Source organism: Carcharhinus amblyrhynchos, chromosome 11, assembly GCF_965287045.1.
Source record: "Carcharhinus amblyrhynchos chromosome 11, sCarAmb.v2.hapA, whole genome shotgun sequence".
Classification (NCBI taxonomy): Eukaryota; Metazoa; Chordata; class Chondrichthyes; order Carcharhiniformes; family Carcharhinidae; genus Carcharhinus; species Carcharhinus amblyrhynchos.
The window spans coordinates 47720404-47744125 of NC_137334.1; the positions used below are offsets into that span (position 1 = coordinate 47720404).

The following is a 23722-nucleotide window of genomic DNA, read 5'->3' on the forward strand; positions in this document are numbered from 1 at the left end:
GGATAAACACATAAAAAAAGGAACTCAAATTTTCAGTACCAATTTTGTACCCAAGATAGATTACAAATTTTACTTCTATTAAATTCTATTTCTGTTTGGCATTCCCAGAACTCTTCAATTTTTTTCGCCTGCAGCCAGAAAGATGCAATGCTCAGAAATCACCTTTCTAATTAATTTTGCAACCTAAAGCCTACAGGTCATGAGAGCAGGGCATATACATGGGTGCTAGAGCAAAGTGGATTTGGAAAGTAATATTTGATCTATATAACCAATAATCACAAAGTCATGATTCTTCTAAGTCATTCTCTGTAAAACAAATTCCGTTATAAACAAATATTTTTATAATGTGCCATTCAACGTTGATTGTGATTGGATCATAAATTGACAATGTAAAGCTGTACAAGGTATATGAATTTTTCTGAAAAAGGACAAAATACAGGTACAAAATATTGTTATTTAGTGACAGAAAATTCATCTTGTATTGTTGAAAAAAATTTGGAATAGTCATCATTCGAAAACTTGGAGTGAGTAAAGTGAGGGGAAAAAAGCTTCTGGAGAAAGTAATTGCACGTTTATTTTCTTAGTAGTGTGATGGGTGTCTGTAACAGGATTACAAAGAACAAAGAAAGAACATCCCAGCACGGGAAACAGGCCCTTCGGCCCAACGAGCCCACGCCGCCGCATCTTCCCACACCTACCCCGCCCTGTGTGTATGTGAGTGGAACCCCTAATGTAGCCAGATTCAGGGGAGTGGTACACCAATCAGCCTAAGAGCACATCTTTGGGGTGTGGGAGGAAACCGGAGCGCCCGGAGGAAACCCATGCAACCACAGGGAGAATGCACAAACTCCCACAAGACACAGGCCCAAGTCCATGTATCTGCACAGCTAGCAGTGATTGTCATTGAGCTGTTGCGGTGCCCGTCTGCTGGTCCAGGATTAAGCACACACAACGACACAAAGTACTAGGCCACTCCCAGAACCTCCAAGAGCAGCCCACGCACGACTCACTGTGTGCATGCCCCTCGTTTGACAAGAAGGTGGACCGACCCTGTGAAATAAAAAGACAATACGTTAACATATAAAACTACATTTCCGGTGTCGTCCCAAGGCTCTGACCCTATTTAATACCCTCTACTATAACCCTCCATCCTTGCTTCGCTCATGTGTCTGTCTAAGTAAACCTTAAACAAGTCCAATGTGCCTGCCTCCGCCACCCTACTCGGTAGCGCGTTCCATACCCCCACGACCCTCTGCGTGAAAAACCTTCCTCTCATATCCAAATTATACTTCTCCCCCCTCACCCTTAGATCGTGACCTCTTGTAATTGTCCCCAATCTAGGGAAAAGCCTTCCACTGTTTACTCTATCTATTCCCTTCAGTATTTTATATACCTCTATCATATCACCCCTTAATCTCCGTCTTTCTAAGGAGAAGAGCCCCAGTTTCTCCAACCTTTCCTCATAACTCAGTCCTTCCATGCCAGGCAACATCCTGGTAAACCTCCTCTGCACCCTCTCCAGGGTCTCCACGTCCTTCCGGTAATAAGGTGACCAGAACTGGATGCAGTACTCCAAATGCGTCTAACCAACATTCTGTACAACTGAAGCATTAGACGGCAGCTCTTATACTCTATACCCCTTCCTATAAAGGCTAGCATTCCATAAGCTTTCTTCACAACCTTCTCTACCTGTGTCGACACCTTCAGAGAGTTGTGCACCTGCACTCCCAGGTCCCTCTATCTCTATACTCTTAATCGGTCTACCTTTTATCACATAACTCCTCCCTGCATTATTCCTTCCAAAATGCATCACCTCGCATTCGTCAGGATTAAATTCCATCTGCCATCTATCTGCCCAATATACCAACCTATCTATACCCTGCTGTGTCACCTGATAGTCCTCTTCAGTATCTGCCGATCCTACCATCTTGGTGTCATCTGCAAATTTGCTGATCACACCACGTACACCCTCTTCCAAGTCGTTTATCTATACTACAAAGAGGAGAGGTCCCAGTACTGAGCCCTGCGGCACACCACTGGTGACTGGCCTCCAGTCAGAAAAGGTCCCCTCGACAACTACTCTCTGTCTCCTATTTCCCAGCCAGTTTTTGATCCACCTAGCTACCTGTCCTTGTATCCCATGTGCCTTAACCTTTTCTACCAGTCTACCGTGAGGGACTTTGTCAAACGCCTTACTGAAATCCATATTTTTGACATCAATGGCTTGCCCATCGTCAACCGTTTTTGTCACCTCCTCGAAGAATTCTACCAGATTCGTAAGGCAAGACCTCCCCTGAACAAAACCATGTTGCGTATCCCTAATCAGATCGCAACGCTCCAAATGCTCATACATCCTATCCCTAAGAATTTTTTCCAATAATTTTCCTACCACCGATGTCAAACTCTCTGGTCTATAATTACCAGGGTTATCCCTACTACCCTTTTTAAACAGCGGTACCACATTAGCTACCCTCCAGTCTTCTGGGACCTCACCTGTGTCCAAAGAAGAGACAAAGATTTGCGTCAGAGGCCCAGCAATTTCATCTTTCACCTCCCTAAGCAGCCTGGGATAAATACCATCAGGACCCGGAGCTTTATCTGTTTTTATGCTACCTAAAAACCTTAGCACTTCCTCCCTCGTAATGGATGTTTCCTTCCACTGATCTACAGCTCCCTCCAAGGCACTACACGACACCAATCCCCTCTCCTTCGTGAATACCGACGCAAAGTATTCATTCAGGATCTCACCCATTCCCTCAGTCTCGATACATAGCTCCCCTCCCTTGTCCCTAAGAGGACCAATTTTCCCTCTAACCACTCTCTTGCTCCTAATATAAGAGTAAAATGCTTTTGGATTTTCCTTAATCCTATCGGCCAAGGCCATTTCATGCCCTCTTTTCGCCCTTCTAACTCTCCTTTTTAGCTCCCTCCTACTCTCTCTATATTCCTCCAGTGCACTCTCCGTTCCCAATTGTTTCGACCTAACATATGCCTCCCTCTTCTTCCTGACCAAGTCTTCTATACCCCCTGTAATCCACAGCTCCCTAATCCTGCCTTTCCCATCCTTCCTCTTTACCGGTACATGCCTTTCCTGCAACATTTTCCAACATTACATTGATATTTGAGAGTTTTGATGATATAAATGGTCAGAAAACTTAAAGGTACGAGCTTAAATGAATAGATGAGTTTGATTTGTGAAAGTGAAAACTTATATTTTTCTGTAGTGATTAGTTAGGATTGGAATGGAAGGTCATGTGCTGGAGGAGTGATTAAAAAGATAGGGAGGCAATAAGTTGTGTACACGAGTGAGACTATAAGAGCAACACTTAGTGCACGGAATGTTGAGAAAAGAATTGGGGCGCACTCTTACTGGTCGTTCGTGCCACCCTCCTGCTGCAGCGAGGTCAGAGAATTTAGCGCCCAGCCAAATATCCATTCACTGCAGCAAGATGAGAAATTCCCGGAAGCGTGAATGACTGTAACATTTCCGGCCTTGGAGTTCTAAGGAGGGAACAAAAGATCAGGCTGAGGATGATACATGAAAGGTAAATATTGACAAATGATGAAGTATAATAGATAATTATTCTGGTAATTAGAACCATAGAATTCCCACAGTGCAGAAAGGCACCATTCAGCCCATTGAGTCTGCACTGTCTCTCTGAAAGAGCATCCCGCCCAGACCCGCTCCCTGCCCTATTCCCATAACCCTGCGCATTTACCATGGCCAATGCATGTAACCTACACATCTTTGAAGTACAGGAGGAAACGGACACACCAGGCAGATGCAGACAGAATATGCAAACCCCACTCAGTCACCCAAGACCAGAATCGAACCCAGGTACCTAGCGCTGTGAGGCACCAGTGCTAACCACTGTGTCACCTTTGCCACCCAAGTTAAAGTGGAGAAGGTGGGCATCAATTCCACTATCTCTCTTGTGCTAAGTGACGCTATATTATTTGAGTTAATTACTTCAACTTGCTTAATTTTTAATTATTGACATTGATGTGATTTGTCTGTTCTAAGTTTCGTTTGTACGGCAATGGGGAGGTAAATGAGAAAGCCGTCTAACTTGGTATGGTAGCAATATAATAATTATACATCGGGACCTTGGAGCTTATTCACTAATATAATCATACTGAATTATTCCAAATTGACTGCCACTTATTTTTCTTCTTCTATTCATAATTGTATAAAAATTGCATTCTTCACACCGCTATTTTCAAAAAAAGCTGTTTTGTGTCTATTTCTGGTAAATGTGTCTCTTGCTTGCATTGATTTGCTTTCCCTAGTCAATAACGAACTTGAGCAAGGAGATGGAGTCTGTGATGAAGGACATCAGGAGTACAACCCAAAAGAAATACATAGATTATGGGAAGACTCCTGGCTCACCAGACAATGACTTTCTCTTCATGTATTCAGTAGCTAGGTATGTAAGCCTTACTATTTACTTTGAAAATTAATTAACAGGAAAAAAACTAACTTGGTAGTGGTGTCATGAGTATGCTTTCAAGAATTGCTCAATATATGCAATAAATTCTAATGTAAAATTGAGGGCTTTAGCTTGAAAGCTACATAAAGAATCATTTGCATTAATCAATACTTGGTGCAGGTATTCTCAAGGTATTATTGACTATCTTTACACGTTGTAACTTGGAGGTGCTTCTGCTACTTTCGTTGTGCAAACCTAACAATGCTATTAAATTCTGTAGAACGTTGGTCATTCATATGATGTGTTTACCTAATTATCAAAGGGTATTTGCCAAAGTTCTAGATGAAAAGTTGTTGATTAAATACTGTGGCTAGTCCAGATAAATTTTGGGTTTGGTCAAGAAATTGACTAAACTTGGTCTGTTGGAATCTCTTACTGTTTCTGATTTCTTTTTCTATGACTCTAAATGCATCAACTATCGATGGGTTAGATTTATTGCTGATGCCAAATTTCAGTGGATAGTGGAGGTATAGTAGGCAGGCCAGAAATTACACAATTTGCTTTATAAAATAAGGAACTGGGCAGAAATTATAAAAGACTATAATAGTTTAGAAAGTGGACCACCCATATGACCCAAGAACGGTTGAAAGGATAAACTTGCTCAACCAGTATGGAGCGGCAGTCAACAAAGCCAACAGGGTTTAAATTATATACCAAAACAACTGAATATAGTCCAAGAGAAAGAATGCTGAAGTGACATATGATCAAACCACGCCTTGGCTATCGTGCCTAGTTCTGATCATTCTGATATAAATGATCTGTTAAGTGTTGGAGGAAATGCTGAAACTTATGTCAGAGCTCTAAGTTATGAGGAAAGACTGAAGAAACTTGGGTTTTCAATTCTGAAAGGTGTCTCACAATTATAGTAATAGTTGGAACATGGGAGTTAGGCCATTCAGCTCCTGGAGCCATCAAGTTAAACTGATCATGTATCCCAACTCCATTTGTGCATCTATGTTCCCTATCACTTGAAGTACTTTGCTTATTGATCGGTCTTGAAAATTTCAATTGTCCCAGGATTTTGAACAACTTGATTGTCTAACGCCGCAAATTTCTAAATTCAAAAGAATACAAAGCAAGATAATACAATCTATTCTTGTTATTTAATCCTTTAAGCCATTTATGTGTCAGCTGCAATTCAGTTGGTACAAACTTACATCTGAGTAGAATTTCCAGATTCAAGTCCTACTGCAGGAAGTGAGCACAAAAATCAAGGCTTACATTCCAAGAGAAGTGTCAGCTTTTGCATGAGATATTAAACTGAGGCGACCTTCTCAGGTGAACCTAAGAAATCCATTGGCACTATTTTGAAGAAGATCAGGGGAGTTATCTCTGGCCTCCTAACGTATATTTATCCTTCAATCAACATCACAAAAGCAGATTATCTGTCATTATTATATTGCTGTTTATGGGAACTTATTATGCACAAGATAAATGCCATGTTTGCTGCAGGACTGTTGTAACTACACTTCAAAAGCACTTAATAGACTATAAAACACTTTGAGATGCCTGATTGTTGTGAAATGCGAGCCTGTCTCTCCTTATGACATAATTCTAGTCAATATGTTCTGTGCCCTTTCTGAGGCCAGTATTTCCTTCCCAAGGTTGAGTGCACACAACTAAATGTAATTATGTTCGCCCATCCGTACTTTAAAATGCCTCCTAATGTAGTGTCATCTCCAAATTTGGATGTCTAACTCTTCATTTCTTAACTTAAGTCATTCCTACTGCCGTCTCCTACTTCCCAACTAATTGCTGATCCATTTTTCAAGGATAGCTTTCATTTTGTGCCTGGTCTTTTCTTAACCAATAATCTATTCCAAGGAACCTTATCAATTGCGATCTGGACGTCCATAAATCCTCTGTCCTGATGAGATCACTAGCATGATCTCATCATGATTTCTGATGAGATCATGCTAGTGATCTCATCAGAAAATTCACTAAATTAGTTAAGCACGAGTCAAATCCAGTTTGGGAAAGATAAATCTAGAAACCTAAACTAGTAGGACAAGGGAACATGTATTTAATCTGGTAAAAGCCAAATTTAGAACTGGAAACTCTTTTTCACACGCAGTGGACCTCCAAAAGAATAGCTGATAAGTTGAATGACTTTTTTCAGTTGTATTTGTTCAGTGATCTTTAGGGTTAGTAAAAAAAGTGATTTCTGTTTTATTCTTCTTCTGAACTATCTCCAAAAAGGGGTGGGAAAATTAGAAACAAATAAAAACAGAAACAGTTGGATCTCCACAGCAGGTATGTCACACTTCAAAAGAGAAAAGACTGAAGCAGATTATGCTGCAAATCTGGAAGTAGGCAAATCGTTGTATTGGAAAGGTCTGGGGTTTGAAACTCTGCTCAGATGGCAATAGGATGTCAGGGGTCAAAAACAATCTGGTTCAGCCCATGGCAGTAACTAAGGAAAGGGATAAATTTACTACTATGGATCCAGAGTTTGCTGAGGGGACCAAAGGAATGGCTTCATTTTGTGGGAAAAGCCATCATCACAATAGATAAGTAATAAATATTAAGGCTTTTAAGAATACTTCCTTCCTGTGACACTTGAAAAAAATGAACTTTGGGATTAGATTAAAGAGAGAGACTATAATTAATCTGTATAGGAAGAACACAAGAGACAACAGATCCTCTAATTATCGAAAGGAAATCAATGGGTTAAAAGATTAGAACAGTTGTATGTGAGATTGTGTGGGGGAGCTGGCCTTTTTTCTTACAGCTTCTTTAGTACTGTTTAACATGGAGAAAGTGAATTTTTGAAACGGTTGTAGGGTATGGCATGCCTGTTGTACATTATTTTGAATTAGCCTGCCTGCGTTTTGCTGATGCTAGCTGTGCTTGGGTGATGATTGCACAATCCTTACCACTTCTCTTCCCTTAGTGCTCAGCCTAAATCATGTTTCCAGATATCTTGAAGATTAATATTCCATCCTTGCTGTGGAGTTGCGAATGGTTCTAAAAGTGAAGCAGCATCTGGAGGAGGTTTTTGAGGAGTGAAAGGAAAGCACCCAGGGGGATTGAGTGGCTTATACTAAAGTTTGCAAAATATTGCAATGTTATGGAGACTGTGCTTTATCTGCAGATCTTGATATTGGTCAAGTTTGGTGAGGTGAAATTTATGTACTCGCTTCTTGGAAGAACTGGCTCAACCTGTCTCTTCACAGGCATAAAATCCTCCTGGAATCGTTCCATTATGCTATATTTGGGAGAGGACTGAAAGATTCTGAAAGATCTTTAAGGAAGGACGGTGCCTAAGGCTAAGAGAGTCGTAGCAATAGTGGAATGCACCTGTCTTTCTATTGGTTTATTCTGAAGTTGCATCAATGGCAGGTGTTTTTGGGATTTGAGAAGGATATTGTGGCTTCCATTGGTTATATGTGGGCACTAGGATCCAAGCTGCAAGTCTTTTAATGAAATCTGCCACTTAGTGTGCCTGACATTTGGGAGAATGAATGCTGTCTTGTACTTTCAGAGCTGGTGATATTTAAGGCTTTGGCTGCGTTTTCCTGCCTAGAGGCCTTGGTGATGTACCAGCCTAAGTGACAGAATATTTGGGTTGGCACCTTGATGGGTATCATAAGTAGAGGAGGTGGGGAAATGATGATCTTTTTCATCTTCACCCTATCAGAAGTGATAGGGATAAGATTATTCCATCTGCTTTAGATTGGCATATAGTTTGATTCAGGGACATGGTGCAAGGTAGTGGATTTTGGTATAGATGTGTATAGCAATGTAACTGAAGCTAGCTCTGACCATGCAAGGATATAAGATCTCCACAAAGAATATCCTGTGTAAGCTGGAGAAAGATTCAAATTAGATGGTTTGGAAAATGCTTTGTTAATTTTTATATGCATTATTTGAGACCTGTTGGAAGTCAGCAGACAGTCATTGGGCTCTGTGGCTTTCCACGGAGAGATTTTACTGCCAGTTAGAATTCATTGGCTGAAAATTAGACATCATGCAACTGTAATTTTTGGGGGAAGTGACAGGTTGTATCGCAATTGTGTACATGTTTTTTAATGCCATGTCTTGGCACTGAGCCACATTGAATGATGTGTATTAATTTATGAGCTCAGTAGCATCTGAGGTGAGGATACCATCAGTTAAGTTCATTGAAGCAATGGTTTTGGCATGCATTTATTGCCAGAAGGGGTGTTCCCTGGCTTGTCATCCTATTTGTGATTTTGATATAACAATATAACTTTTCAACATCATTTGAGTTGTGATCAAGATGCTCTGTATGCTGTGACAACCCCTTTCATACTTTCTTGTTGCCTCAAATGTTGAGATTCTAACTTTTTTCACCCAGGACACCTGGGTCTATATGCTTCTTTAGCAGATTTGCAGGTTGTTACGTGACCCCTGAGGTCTAGTTTTCCCACAGTAATTAGAGATTTTTGGTTTTCTGTAATGTAGAAATATAATAGGAACTCGCACGGAAATGTGGACTATGTTGATATGCTAATGCATGAGAGGAGGCGATGGTTAAATATGATGAGGTTGAATGGTAATAGAGACTGCTGAGATGTTCCAGCATTTTCTGTTTTTGTTTCAGATTCCAGCATCTGCATTAATTTGCTTTGATATTATTCTGGAGTAGGTTTTTCTTTGCGGGGTGGGAATGGCGATGGAAAGTGAATTATTTTTCAGTTGGATTTAGAATATCTCAAGGGGATGGGAACCTGAAGGAAGAGAAGCAAATCTGGAAATTAAAGGCAGAAAGTTAGTAAGCAAGAATAAGAGGTCAATGAAACGAAGACTTGAAAATTGAGACAATACAGGGGTTGTTCAGTGATCAGAGTTATTACTTCAATGCAAGGAAGAAAGCTGTAACTGGAGGAAGATATCGATGGACTGGTCATATGGACAGAAAATTGTCATGTGGAATTCAAAACAGAGAAGTTTGAGACAAGCATTTGAGGAGGACAAGTAGGGCACAGGAATGCACAATAAATTGTAGGATTCTGAGAAATGTAGAAGAGCAATGGATTACATGTCCGCAAATTTCTGAGGTAGCAGGACAGATAGATAAGGTTATCAAGAAGGCATATGGAATATTTTCCTTTATTGGTGAGGCCTAGTGTGTAAAAATCAGGTGCTTTTACTAGAACTGTATCAAACAGTTAGACCGTAGTGAGTATATTGTGTGCAGCTCTGGTCACCGATTGTGAATGTGATTGCGCTAGAGAGGTTACAGAGAAGATTTGAAAATGTTGCCTGGAGTGGAGAATTTTGTCTATGAGGAGAGATTGGATCAGCCAAGATTGTTTGGAACGACCTTGGCCAATCCAGAAGACTGAGTGGATATTCAATTAATGTGTACACAATTATCAGGGGCCTTGTTATAGTGGGTGAGAAGAACCAATTTCTGTACCAGCGCCATCAGAAGAAAGAGATTCAAAGTAATTGGTGGAAGGATAGGAGCAGAGTTGAGGAATATCTTTTTGACCTTTGGAACTCACTTGCTGAAAGTATCCCCCCTCTTTCTTATATGGCCCAAGAGTGGAAAGAGAACTTTGGCAAAACCTTGGCTTACAAAGGAAATTAAAAAGAGTATTATATTCAAAGAAGAAGCATACAAATTGCCAAGAGAAAGCAATAGGCCTGAGGATTGGAAGCAGTTTAGAATTCAGCAAAGTCGGACGAAGGGATTGATTTAGAAGGGGAAAATAGAGTTTGAAAGTAAGCTATCAGGGATCATAAAAACTGACTGTGAAAGATTTTATAGGTATGTAAAGAGAAAGCAATTGACAAAAATGAATGTAGGCCCCTTATAGTCAGAAACAGGGGAATTCATGATGGGGAATGAAGAAATGACTGAGGAACTATATTTTTGCTTTGCTTATGTCTTCACAAAGGAAGACATGAATAATGTACCAGAAATTCTGAGAAACACAAGCTTTAGTGAGGAGCTGAAGGGAATCAGGAATAGTAGAGAAACGGTTTTCGGGAAATTAATGGCACTGAAAGTGAATAAATCTCCAGGGCCTGATAATTCTCATCACACAGTATTTAAGGAAGGAATATAAATGATCTGGAGAAAAATGTAGGTGATCTGATTAATATGTTTGCACACAAATTTGTGGAGATGCAGATTGTGTCGAGGATTGTCAAAGGATACAGCAGAATGTAGATAGATTGCAGACTTGGGCAGAGAAATGGCAGGTGGAGTTTAATCCAAACAAATGTTGGTGATGCATTTTGGAACATAAAATTCAGGTGCAATTATACAGTAAATGACAGAACTCTTGGGAGTATTGACATAAACTTGGATTTAGGCGTACAATTCCATGGATCCCTGAAAGTGGCAACACACGTGATAAGATGGTCAAGAAGGCATGTAGCATGCTTGTCTTCATTGGCCGGGGAAGGGAGTATAATTTGCCAAATTTTATGTCAAACTTTAATTAGGCTGCATTTGGAATATTGCATGCAGTTGCCACCATATCAGAAGAGTGTGGATGCTTTGGAGAGGGTGCAAAGAAGATATACCAGGATGTTGCCTGGTCTGGAGGGTTTTAGGTATGAGGAGAGGTTGGATAAACTTGAATTGTTTTCACTGAAAAGATGAGGCTGGGGGGCAACCTGATAAAAGCCTACAGAATTATCAGACGCATAGACAGGGTGGATAGTCAGAGGCTTTTTCCCAGAATGGAAGGATCGACTACACAAGGGCACAGGTTTAAGGTGAGCAGTGGCAAGTTTAGGGGAAGCTTTTTCACACAGAGAAAGGTGTGTGCCTTGAACGTACTGCTAGTGGAGGGTGGTGGAAGCAGGCACATTAGCAACATTCAAGGCACATCTTGATAGACACATGAACAGGAAGAGAACAGAGATGCTTCGTAGAACCACGTATCGGCACAGGCTGTATTGTTAAAGGACTGCAGGGAAAAGCCTCGGAACTTCAGACCAGTGAGCTTCACGTTTGTGGTGGGTAAGTTGTTGGAAGCTATTTTGAGAAACAGGATCTACAGGCATTTACAGAGGCAAAGGTTGATTAGGGACAATCAGCATGCCTTTGTGAGTTGAAAATCATGTCTCACAAATTTGAGTTTTTTTGAAGGGGTAACCAAGAAGGTAGATGAGGGCAGTGCAGTGGATGTGCTCCTCATGGACTTTAGCAAGGCCTTTGACAAGGTACTGCATAGTAGGTTGTTTCATAAGACTAAATCTCACAGAATCCAGGGTAAGGTATCTAAATGGATACAAAATTGGCTTGATGACAGAAGCCAGAAGGTGTTTGTAGAGGGTTGTTTTCCAAATTGGAGACCTGTGACCAGCGATGTGCCTCAGGGCACATCACAGGTCCACTGTCCACTGTTATTTGTCATTTATATTAATGATTTGGATGAGAATATAGGAGGCATGATTGGTAAGTTTGCAGATGATACCAAGATTGGTGGCATAGTGAACAGTGAAGAAAGTTATCTCCAATTGCAACAGGATCTTGATCAATTGGGCCAGTGGGCTGACGAATGGCAGATGGAGCTTAATTTAGATAAATTAATGGAAGGGCGTTGGGGAGAGTTACAGAACAAAGAGATCTAGAGGTACACGTTCATAGCTCCTTGAAAGTGGAGTCACAGGTGGACAGAGTGATGAAAAAGACATTCAGCATGCTTGGTTTCATCAGTTAGAACACTGAATAGCGTCATTGAGTTAGGACGTCTTGTTGAAGTTGTACAAGACATTGGTAAGGCCACACTTGGAATATTGTCTGTAGTTCTGGTCACCTTCTTATAGAAAGGATATTATTAAACTAGAAAGAATGCAAAAGAGATTTACTAAAGTGCTACTGGGACTTGATAGTTTTGAGTTATAAGGAGAGGCTGGATAGACTGGGACCTTTTCCTCTGGAGCATAGAAGGCTGAAGGGTGATCTTATAAAGTTCTGTAAAATAATGAGGGGCACAGATCAGCTAGATAGTCAATATATTTTCCCAAAAGTAGGGGAGTCTAAAACTTAGAGGGCATAGGTTTAAGGTGAGAGTGGAGAGATACGAAAGTGCCCAGAGGGGCAAGTTTTTCACACAGAGGGTGGCGAATGCCTGGAACAGCTGCCAGAAGTAGTAGTAGGCGGGTACAATTTTGTCTTTTAAAAAGCATTTAGACAGTTATATGAGTAAGATGGGCCAAATGCAGGCAATTGGGATTAGCTTAGGGGTTTAAAAAAAAGGGCAGCATGGACAAGTTAGGCCAAAGGGCCTGTTTCCATGCTGTAAACCTCTATGACGCTATTACTCTGTTGTCCAGTGAAGCGGCCCTAGAAATCATAGATGCATTGGTGGTCATTTTCCAAAATTTTTTAACTCTGGAATGGTTCCTATGGATTGGTTGGTAGCTAATGTAACCCCTATTCAAAAAGGGAGATAAAGAGAAAACTAGCAACTTCCTTACTACTGATGTTAGGCTCATCCATCTACAGTTCCGAGTCCGTTACCAAGGATTTCATTGCACAAAATTTGGGAAGTGGCATAATCAGCTAAAGTCAGCATGGATTTATGAAAGGGAAATCATACTTGACAAGTCTGCTGAAATTCTTTGAGGATGTAACTGATAGAGTTGACCAGGGATGTGGTTTATTTAGACTTTCGGAAGACTTTCAACAAGTCTCACATAATGGATAACTATGTAAGGTTAAAGTGCATGGAATTACAAAGAACAAAGAAAAGTACAGCATAGGAACAGGCCCTTTGGCTCTCCAAGTCTGTGCCGATCATGATACCCTAACTAAACTAAACTCGGTCTGTATACCTCTATTCCCTTCCTATTCATCTAGATGCCTCTTAAATGTGCAAATTGCCTGCTTCCACCACCATCCCTGGCAAAGCATTCCAGGGACCCACGACTCTGCGTGGAAGACTTCCACCGCACACCTCCCTTAAATTTTCTCCCTCTCACCTTGAACCTGTGCCCCCTTGAAATTGACACTTCCACCCTTGGAAAGAGCCTCTGACTGTCCACCCTATCAATGTCTCTCATAATTTTGTAGGCCTCTATCATGTCTCCACCCCCCCAATAGCCTCAAGACCAGGCAACATCCTTGTGAATCTTCTCTGCAATCTCTCCAAGGCTTCACGTGGCAGATGGAGTTTAATGTGGAAAAGTGTGAGGTAATTCACTTTGACAGGAATAACAGATGTGTAGAGTATAGGGCTAACGGGAGGACTCTGAATAGTGTGGATGAACAGAGGGATCTAGGTGTATGTGTACATAGATCCCTGAAAGTTGGGAATCAAGTAGATAGGGTTGTTAGGAAGGCATACGGTGTCTTGGCGTTTATTGGTAGGGGGATTGAATTTAGGAGCCGCAGCGTCATGTTGCAACTGTACAAGACTCTGGTGCGGCCGCACTTGGAGTATTGTGTGCAGTTCTGGTCCCCACATTATAGGAAGGATGTGGAGGTTTACCAGGATGTTGCCTGGTATGGAGGGGAGGTCCTATGAGGAGGGACTGAGGGATTTGAGGTTGTTTTCGTTAGAAAGAAGGCGGCTAAGAGGGGACCTTATTGAAACATATAAGATGATTAGAGGTTTAGATAGGGTGGACAGTGATAGCCTTTTTCCTCGGATGGAGAAAGCTAGCACGAGGGGGCATAGCTTTAAATTAAGGGGTGGTAGTTATAGGACGGATGTCAGGGGTAGGTTCTTTACTCAGAGGGTGGTGAGGGATTGGAATGCCCTGCCTGCTGCAGTTGTAAATGCGCCTAGTTTGGGGGCGTTTAAGAGATCCGTGGATAGGTTTATGGATGGAAAGGGTTTGGTTTAGGTTAGAGGGTCATTGCTTTTTAACTGGTCAGCGCAACATCGTGGGCCAAAGGGCCTGTTCTGCGCTGTAATGTTCTATGTTCTATGTTCTAGTAGTGTGGTGACCAGAACTGCCACAATGCTCCAGATGTGGCCTAACCAAGGTATTACATAGCTGCAACATGATTTCCCAACTCTTGTACTTAATGCCCTGGCTGATGAAGGCAAGCAAGCCATATGCCTTCTTAATCACCTTGGCCACTTGTGTTGTCATTTTTAGGAACTGTGGCCTGTATGCCAAATCCCTCTGTATGTTAATGCTCCCAAGGGTTCTGCCATTTACAGTATAATTCATATCTAAATTTGATCCTCCAAAATGCATCACCTTGCATAATTTTCCAGATTATGTTCCATCTGCCATTTCTGCACCCAAGTCTCCAATTTATCGATATCTTCTTGTATCCTCTGACAATCCCCGTCACTGTCAGCAGCTCCACCAATTTTCGTGTCATCTGCAAGCTTGCTAATCAGGCCACCTGCTTTTTCCTCCAGATCATTTATATATACTACAAACACCAGAGGTCCTAGCACTGATCCCTGCAGAACACCACTAGCCACAGATTTCCATTCTGAAAACACCCCTCCACCGCTGCTCTTTGTTTTATATGATCAGGCCGGTTCTGTGTCTATCTAGCTAGCCTACCCCGAATCCCATACGATTTTAGTTATTGTACCAGTCTATCATGAGACCTTGTCAAATACCATACTAAAGTCCATATAACCTACATCCACAGCCCTTCCCTCATCAATTATCTTTGTCACTTTTTCAAAATTCAGTCAAACTGATGAGCCATGACCTTCCCCATACAAAACCATGCTGCCTGTCACAAACTAGTCCATGTTCCTCCAAATGTGCACATATCCTGCCCCTCAGAAACTTCTCCAAAAGCTTCCCCACTGCTGACATCAGGCTCACTGGCCTATAATTTTCTGGATTATCCCTGCTTTCTTCCTTAAAAAAGGAACCAACATTGGCTATTCTCCAATCTTCTGGAACCTTGCCTGTGGTCAAAATGAATGTGAAGATATCTGTTGTGGGTAGAGTCTTGAGATGGATAAAAAGCTAACAGACAGGATGCAAAGAGTTGGAATAAATAGGCCTTTTTTCAGCTGGCAGGTAATGATGAGTGGGGTATTGAAAAGGTCTGGGTTAGGACCCCAACTGTTCACGGTATATATAAATGATTTGGATGAGGGAACTAAATGTATTATCTCCAGACTTGCAGATGATACAAAGTTGGGTGGGAACATGAGCTATGAGGATGTTGCAGAGATGCTTCAATGTGATTTGACAGGCTGAGTGAATGAATATATGCATGGCAGATGCAGTAAAATGTGGTTAAATGTGAGGTTATCCACTTTGGTAGCAAAAATAGGAAGGCAGATTATTAATTGAATGGGTGTAAATTGTGAGAGGTGGATACTCGATGAGACCTTGATGTCTTGTGCACCAATCGCTGAAAGTAAGCACACAGCTACAGCAAGCAGTAAAGAAAACAAATGGTATGCTGGCCTTCATAACGAGAGAATTTGAGTAGAGAAATAGAAATGTTTTAGTGCAATTGTATAGGGATTGGTGAGGCCAGTTGGTGTGTGCAGTTTTGGTGTCCTTATTTGAGAAAGGATGCCCTTGCTATGGAGGGGTACAGCATAGGTTTACCAGGCTAACTCCTGGGATAGCATTACTGTCATATGAGGATAGACTAAGTTGATTAAGATTATATTCTTTGCAGTTTAGAAGAGAGAGGGGATCTCATAGAAACTTATAAAATTCTAACAGGATTAGCCAGGGGAGATTCAGAAAGAATGTTCATAATGGTGGGAGGAGTCCAGAACTAGGGATCATAGTTTGAGGATAAGGAGTAAATCTTTTAGGGCTGAAGTGAGAAGAAATTCCTTCACGCAGAGAATGGTGAATCTGGAATTCATCAGCACAGAAAGTGGTTGATGCCAAAATGTTGTGTGGTTTCAGGAACAAATTAGATGTAGCTCTTGAGGCTAAATGGATCAAGGGATCTGGGGTAAAGGCGGGATCAGGGTATTGAATTAGATGATCAGCCATGATCAGATTGAATGGTGAAGCAGGCTCGAAGGGTTGAATGGCCTACTCCTGCTTTTAGTATCTATGTATGTTTCCATGTATTTAGAAAATATTTGGATACTCAATTGAGGTGCCATATCCTACAGGACTATAGACCAATCTCTGGAAGGTGGGTTTAGGCTGGATAGCTTTTTTTTCAGTTGGCATGGAATGACGTCCCTCTGTGCATGTTTCTATCCAGCAGTCCCTGAGATTGTTCTATCTGTTTGTTTTGGGTACCATATCTCAACTGTGAATAGAACTGAGCCCTGCAATTATTAATGAAAAGCCCCACTTCCAACTTTGGAAGGAAGAAAACTGATGAAAAGGCTGTTGATCACTGGATCTACGCCACCATTCTGATATCCCGGGGCTGAGATGATTCATCTCCACAAACTACAGCCAGTTTACTTTGTGCTGGTATAATTCTAGGCTCAGGAAAGTTTTTAACTGATTTCCTTAGATTTCAGCCTTCAAGGACTGTTTGGTGCCATATAAGGTCCCACGTGGCCGTTGACAGAGGGTGGGGGGCGGCGATGATGCCTGATGCTGTAGTCCATAGATCAGGCATTTTGCTGACCTATTGGTAACTATGCTAAGATTGAGTTGTGTGTATTTACCATTTATATAGATGATCTGGAGGAGGGAACCGAGTGTAGGGTGTCGAAATTTGCTGATGACACCAAAATTGGTGGAAAGGCAAATTGTGCGGAGGGTGGGGAGAGTCTGCAGAAGGATCTGCTGGGCGAATGGGCCAGGAAATGGCAAATGGAATTTAATGTTGGCAAGTGCGAGGTGGTCCACTTTGGTAGGAATAATGGTAGGAAGGATTATTACTTACGTGGAGAAAAACTGCAGCAGGCGACGGTGCAGAGGGACCCCGGGGTCCTTGTGCATGAGTCGCAAAAACCCAGCTTGCAGGTGCAGCAGGTGGTCAGGAAGGCGAATGGGATGCTGGCCTTCATAGCGAGGGGGATTGAATATAAAAGTAGGGAGGTCTTGCTGCGGCTGTATAGGGCATTGGTGAGGCCGCAGCTGGAGTACTGTGTGCAGTTTTGGGCGCCGTACTTACGCAAGGATATTTTAGCCTTGGAGGGAGTGCAGAGGAGGTTTACTAGGCTGATGCCGGAGTTGAGGGGGTTGAGCTATGAGGAGAGGCTGAATAGATTAGGCTTGTACTCGTTAGAGTTTAGAAGAATGAGGGGAGATCTCATTGAGACGTATAAGATGATGAATGGGATGGATAGGATAGAGGTGGAGAGACTCTTCCCGCTCAGAAAGGATAGTAGGACTAGGGGGCACAGCCTCAAGATAAAGGGGGGGCGGTTTAGAACAGAGTTGAGGAGGAACTTCACTCAAAGGGTGGTGAATCTCTGGAATTCTCTGCCCGTTGAAGTGGTGGAGGCTACCTCGCTAAATATTTTTAAGACGCGGGTTGATGGGTTTTTGATGAGAGAGGGGATTAAGGGTTCTGGGGAGAGGACGGGAATGTGGAACTGAGCCACGACAGATCAGCCATGATCTTATTGAATGGCGGGGCAGGCTCGAGGGGCTAGTTGGCCTACTCCTGCTCCTATTTCTTATGTTCTTATGTTCTTATGTAAATGTTGCAGTAATTTATAGCTCACCTGGATCCTTGTTGCTTAGGTGATCTCCTTACGCCCATTTTTCTTAAGAGAGGAGGATGGGAATGAGGCTTCAGGGCTGAGGTTTTTTTTTTAGTGGCACGTTTGCTGTTTTTGTCAAACTCTATGTGTTATGCACACTGTAGAACTGGTTTGCTGTTAACTTCTGTGAGAAAGTGGAAGACAACCTAGGGCCTCAGGATTTCTTTTTAAATTGTTGGCTGGCTCATGGCTTAAGTGACGCCTCATCAAGATTATTCTCTTCCTTCTCTCTTGACCTACTTTGATTCTATTTTTCCTTTTGTGATACCAGTACCTCAAACATGGTGACTGTTTTTCACTTTTGTTGCCATTGTCTTTTTTTCCTTTACATGAGTCGCTGATTAAAATTTCAGTTTCCCTTTGCTGCACCTGTTTTTGTTCCTGGAGATTGACCTCTGCCACTCTACACTGTTTTTGCTGCATTTAGTTTACCTTTTTTATTTTCTCTTTTTTCTCTTCCATCTTCTTTTGCTTTCAGGATTTGGCTTCATGGTCTGAATGAAGGTCACATTCTATGAAATCATTGCTTTTCTGAAAAATCACAGAGGTTAGCTGAGGGCTCATGGGCTACTGGAGATGGTGGAGTCCAGGTGCTCCTAAAACTAAAAGTCATTCAAACACATTGCACTCGAAGAACAATGTGAAATCAGTGCTGTAGAGTTTGTTCCAGTAGGTTGGGTAGGGCCAGGCACTGGAGACTGAAGATTTTTGCTTTGGGTTTTTGTAAAGTGGCCTCTGCACTTAGCTACTGTCAATTTGCATAGACTTTTGATGGTATGTTCTCCAGAAAAAATAAGTTTGGAAATCCTTTAAAATTGACTTGTGTATTGATGACGATGTCACTGGATGTCTCTATATTTTCATTCAATAATTTTGTTCATATCCAAATGCTTATGACTAATTTTTTTGAGCATATGTTATTTCTGGATAGGGATCAAATGATTTGCTTTTTGCAATTTTTAATCATTATGGATACTATAAAAGATGATGTCACATTGACTTATGAAAACAGCATTTTAGTATTTTACACGGTTATTTAATAAGGACATTTCTAGTTTTGACTGTCACAATATTTTTCATTAATTTGCCATAAGCATGTAGTTGCTCTTTTCCTCAGTTCTTAAAATTTATTTTAAGTATACTGTAATTGCAGAGAAAACATTCAAGGTGACTCCAACATTCAGGGTTCTTTTAAAATGATTTTTTTTCTCTCTGTTAATCTTCTCTTCTGTTGCTTAAAAATAAGTAATATTATAGAGGATTCCAATAAAATGATTATGTATAATAAATTTCTTTCAGCATGGATGTGAACACTTTACCCTTGTGAACATGGGACATAAGAACATAAGAAATAGGAGCAGGAGTAGGCCAACTAGCCCTTCGAGCCTGCCCCGCCATTCAATAAATATATTTCAATATTTTCACACTTTACAATTTTTATTTTGTTAAAGAAACATCTGGTGTTGTCATTCTTGCAGTCAGCTCCTAGTTGGCTATATAGGATTTTTGGATTTGATGTTCCTGAATTGTTTGTGCCAGACCTTCTAGGAAGGTATAATAAATGGTAACTTAATGCCTCCCCTCTTGGGATTTACTTTACTTCTTTACTCTTCAACTATTGGCTACTGCTTTGACCTGTTTTACAGTGTGCAAAATATCGTTCCTTCTTTCTTGGCACTTGAGCCTGTAATTCTTGCATTCAAGTTAACTGAGACATGGGGGAATCAAATTGACAGACGAGTATATTAAATCTTCTTCCAGGTATTGTAAGTAACTGCAACTATTCGACCTTTAGTCAAATATAAAATTAATTCAAGGGTAATAATTTTGAGGCTGCCCAACTTCTAGGACTCTTCATCAGACCAATTTTGGGTTTCGATGTTTGGGAATGAGGCTCACTCCTGGTCTAAGTTTTTCTAATTAATGACTGTACTCTGGTCCTTAGATTTAAGTTACTGTAGCAGCGTGCTGAATATGGAGTATCTGGATTCCATTGTTGCCTGTACTTTTGTTGGGTTGCATAATTTCAGAGTGTGCAGCACTGAATCTCTGCTTTTTATTGCATTCTGGGTTATGGCGTGGGGGCTGGGTGAGGTGGGAGCAGCAAAGAAAAGCATTTGATATTTTGGTATCTTGAAATGCATGAAGATCCATGTTAACAATTGAGTCTCTGACAAAGCTTGCTTGTCAAAATATCAATGGTTAGATTTTGTTTTTTGTGATTTTTTTAAATATATTTTATTTCACAAGTAAACCTCAGTTGGTGTAAATAAGTTATATTGTATCAATTTCACATTCACATTGACATTGTACTACATTGAGATTTCCGTAGTCCAGTTGCAAAAATGTAGTCAAATGTATCTGCTGTCAGACCCATCTTATACTTGAGATTTGAAGTGATGGTATTGCCCAACATTGACTTTGGCTGGAATGAAGAGTGACATGCAGTGTCTTTTATTTAAAGCTCAAGCTGCCTCTTGCACACCCATTAATTTTTTTCACCAATTTTTGAAAACAGCTGAAAAGTCTGGATGAATAATGAAATTATTCCAAAACCAGTCAATTAATCTTTGAAACAATCAAATCTTTCAACACATGTAGAAAATATATGCTATTTGCTTTCTTTGATTGACAATTGAATGTTTTCAGTCCTGATAAGTTTTCAAAATATGCAGTTTGTCCCAATATCATCAGTTCAACATTTCATGATGATATTGTGTTTCCCATTAGAATCATAGAAGAATAATAGAATCCTTACAGTGCAGAAAGAGGCCAGTCAGCCCATCAAGCCTGCACCGACAATAATCCCACCCAAGCCCTACCTTCACAACCCCATGTATTTACTAATCTGTCTGACACGCAAAGGCAATTTAGCATAGCCAATCCACCTAACCTGCACATCTTAGGAGTGTTTGAAGCAACATTGTTTCTAAATATAATATCCCACCCAGAAATCACATTTACAATCTTTTAGATATCAGATGGTCTTCAGAAAATTTTCAGTTAACTGCAGCATTGTTTGTCAAATATTTTAAGGTTGCCTTGGAACTTAATTGGTCTTAATGAATCAGTTTTTTCTATTAATCATATACACTGACACTAATTTCTAAAGTAAACACATCGTCCCTCATTTGTATTCCCAAAGTGAATTTAATCATGTTCCTTGACTCTTAACTGTCTTGCCACTGGTCTGAAATCTCCAGTTCTTGCTCCATCACTGGTAGTTTTTGGAAGTTCAGTGAACATAGCAAACCGCCTGAAGAATGGAAAATTCTCTTGTCACATCGAAGCTGTTATCAGCATGAAACAGATGGCGACCTATGCAGAAAAAAATTATCAATGTTAAATTGCATTATTCTGAGAAGCAGAGAGGATTAAGACTGCATTTGAGACCTCGTTAGATTAAGCTAATGACTTGGGGATAATGTTCTACAATTTTTTTGGATTTTCAAACCTTTTTGCAGAAAACACAATTTTTATTAATAAAAAAAATGCTTCTACACACAATATATTTTATAATTATGAAGTAAGGCGATATTAAAACACTTCCAGCCAGTGCACATGTTTTGTTTGAATCTTTACACAAAGGTCCAAGTGGCACCAAGTGAATATCGCTTCTTACAGTTTCATTCATAAATGAATGTATGGATGTATATGTAATATATATATTTGTATCTTTTAATTTTAAAGTGAAGAGTATAAGACAGTGAAATAATTTAAATTTATAAATTGTATTTTAATTGACCAGGCTAAATTTGGAACTTGAATTGGTTCATCGAGGAGGAAATTTGTGTTTAGGAGGAGCAAGTGCGACTACAAAAAGATCCTGTTTAAGTAAGTGCACAGATTAAATATTTGTGTCAATTTTTAATTAAATGCTAGTTTCTTACCAAAACTAAGAGTACTTATTGATTGCTGCATGTGATAAGATGATTCCTCATCATTTTGTTCCTAAGTCTTTCTTGCCAGTTTCAAGGATGAGAAGTTTCCATGTTTTGGCAGAATTCCAACTTTTCAATTATGGAATTCTGTCCTTCGAAGTGTTGTTCGTACCTCCATCTAAAAAATAACTTTGCAATCAAAAATGTTAATATTTGGAATCAATCATTACAAATGTCTTTCAGAGTCTTGCTGAGAGAATGGTACTAACTTACATTTGTGTCTTGACCATGGCTGTTTGTCAGTTTATATTCCGTTTGTGCCTAGAGGTTTTCAAATAATGTGGGTGCCCAAAAGAAAGTCTATAAACATTTTGATGAAATATCTTCAGTTATTTGCCAAAGAAGAAATTCAAAAAGTAAAGATGGTATTTACAGGGAATTGATTTTTATTGGGTAAGTTCTGCTTAGATATAAGGCTGTGCACATATTACAGAGAAATTTTAAAAGGCCTTTTGCACAAGACTAGCTTCATTCTCAACAATCAGTCACAAAAAACAGAACTGGAATCAAGAAGCTATAGGAGTTGTGTTTGCAGCCAGTGTTAAATTATATAAATGTCAGTTTTTTAATCTTTGTATGTAATTATGTCATTTTTCAGTTTGAAGCCACCTAGAAGCGTTTGCATTTCACTACAAATCATAAAAGGTGTTATAATTTTCTGGCCCCTCACGCTGCAGTGATTTTGCCACTTTGCTCTGTAATGTGTACATGATTTCTTGTCACAAAACATTTTCAAAGCTTTACATCTTCACCCACTCTCATCCCCTGCAGTTTAGAATCAGTTTCTCTCTCACTTTAAGTAACAGGAATCTAACAGTCTAATCTGATGTTTTCTCGTGCATGTGATTTGAGGATAAGCTTGCATATAAAATTGCCAGCCTATAAAACCTGCAAAAAACCAATAAGCAGCTTCAGTTTAAGCTAACAGATCAAAAGAAAAACATATAACTGGAATAAAATTCTATGCATAAAAGAAATAACCATAACTTCTGCTCAAAGAACACTATTTCAGGACTTTTATCAGTGTTTTATGATCAAATTCTGCACTTCACTTCAGTTTTCAGTGAAAATAGATATTCTTACATTAATCTTGTTCAGAAACAGAAGTTGCAAAGTTCATAAAGGTGGCACAAACATCCTTTGGATGTGCATTCCATTAGGAAAATGTTTCTTGCAGATTGCCATTTAGGATGTCTTCAAGATGTAACAAGAATGTTCTAAATATATTGAAAATATTGAGCTTAGTGTGCTACTCATGTCACTGTAAAACAATTAAATCAAGCTAATAATCTTGGGTAAGTTTCACCATCAAAGAAATTAAAACAGAATATTTACAAGCGCACTTGGGTCCTGCAAAGTCCCCATTTAGTAAGGTTTTTCAGATTCTGAAAATTATGCTTTTTGGCATTTCTTTAACAAGTTAATGGGATGTCAAAAGTGAAAATAACGTAAGATCTAGCTGATCTTCAAGGCATCAGTTTGGAGAGAATCAACTGGCAGGAATGTCAGGTACATGTAGTGACCCATGAATTATATATGCATTGTACTTGCATAAATTGCATTTTATTTCATTTTATACAGCTGTTGTTTAAATGTTCATTTAATAGTGTAATGTTGTTAACCAGTCTCTCTATCTCAATCATGTGCGAAGATGCTTTCCTCCAAGAATAACATTCAAGGACCATATGGCATAATGGTTAGCACTGCTACCTCACAGCGCCAGGGA

The 23722-nt window shown here is 40.2% G+C and overlaps 1 protein-coding gene across 4 annotated transcripts in view; it reads left to right on the forward strand.

The window, feature by feature from the left end:
• The window catches only part of ubr3 (ubiquitin protein ligase E3 component n-recognin 3), a 333307-nt gene that overhangs the window by 202701 nt on the left and 106884 nt on the right, over positions 1 to 23722 (forward strand). For all 4 annotated transcript variants that reach the window (XM_080199025.1, XM_080199026.1, XM_080199027.1 and 1 more), the window contains 2 exons: positions 4291 to 4427; positions 21804 to 21889. In XM_080199025.1, the coding sequence (XP_080055151.1) occupies positions 4291 to 4427; positions 21804 to 21889 (223 nt within the window). The remainder of the gene's footprint in view (positions 1 to 4290; positions 4428 to 21803; positions 21890 to 23722) is intronic.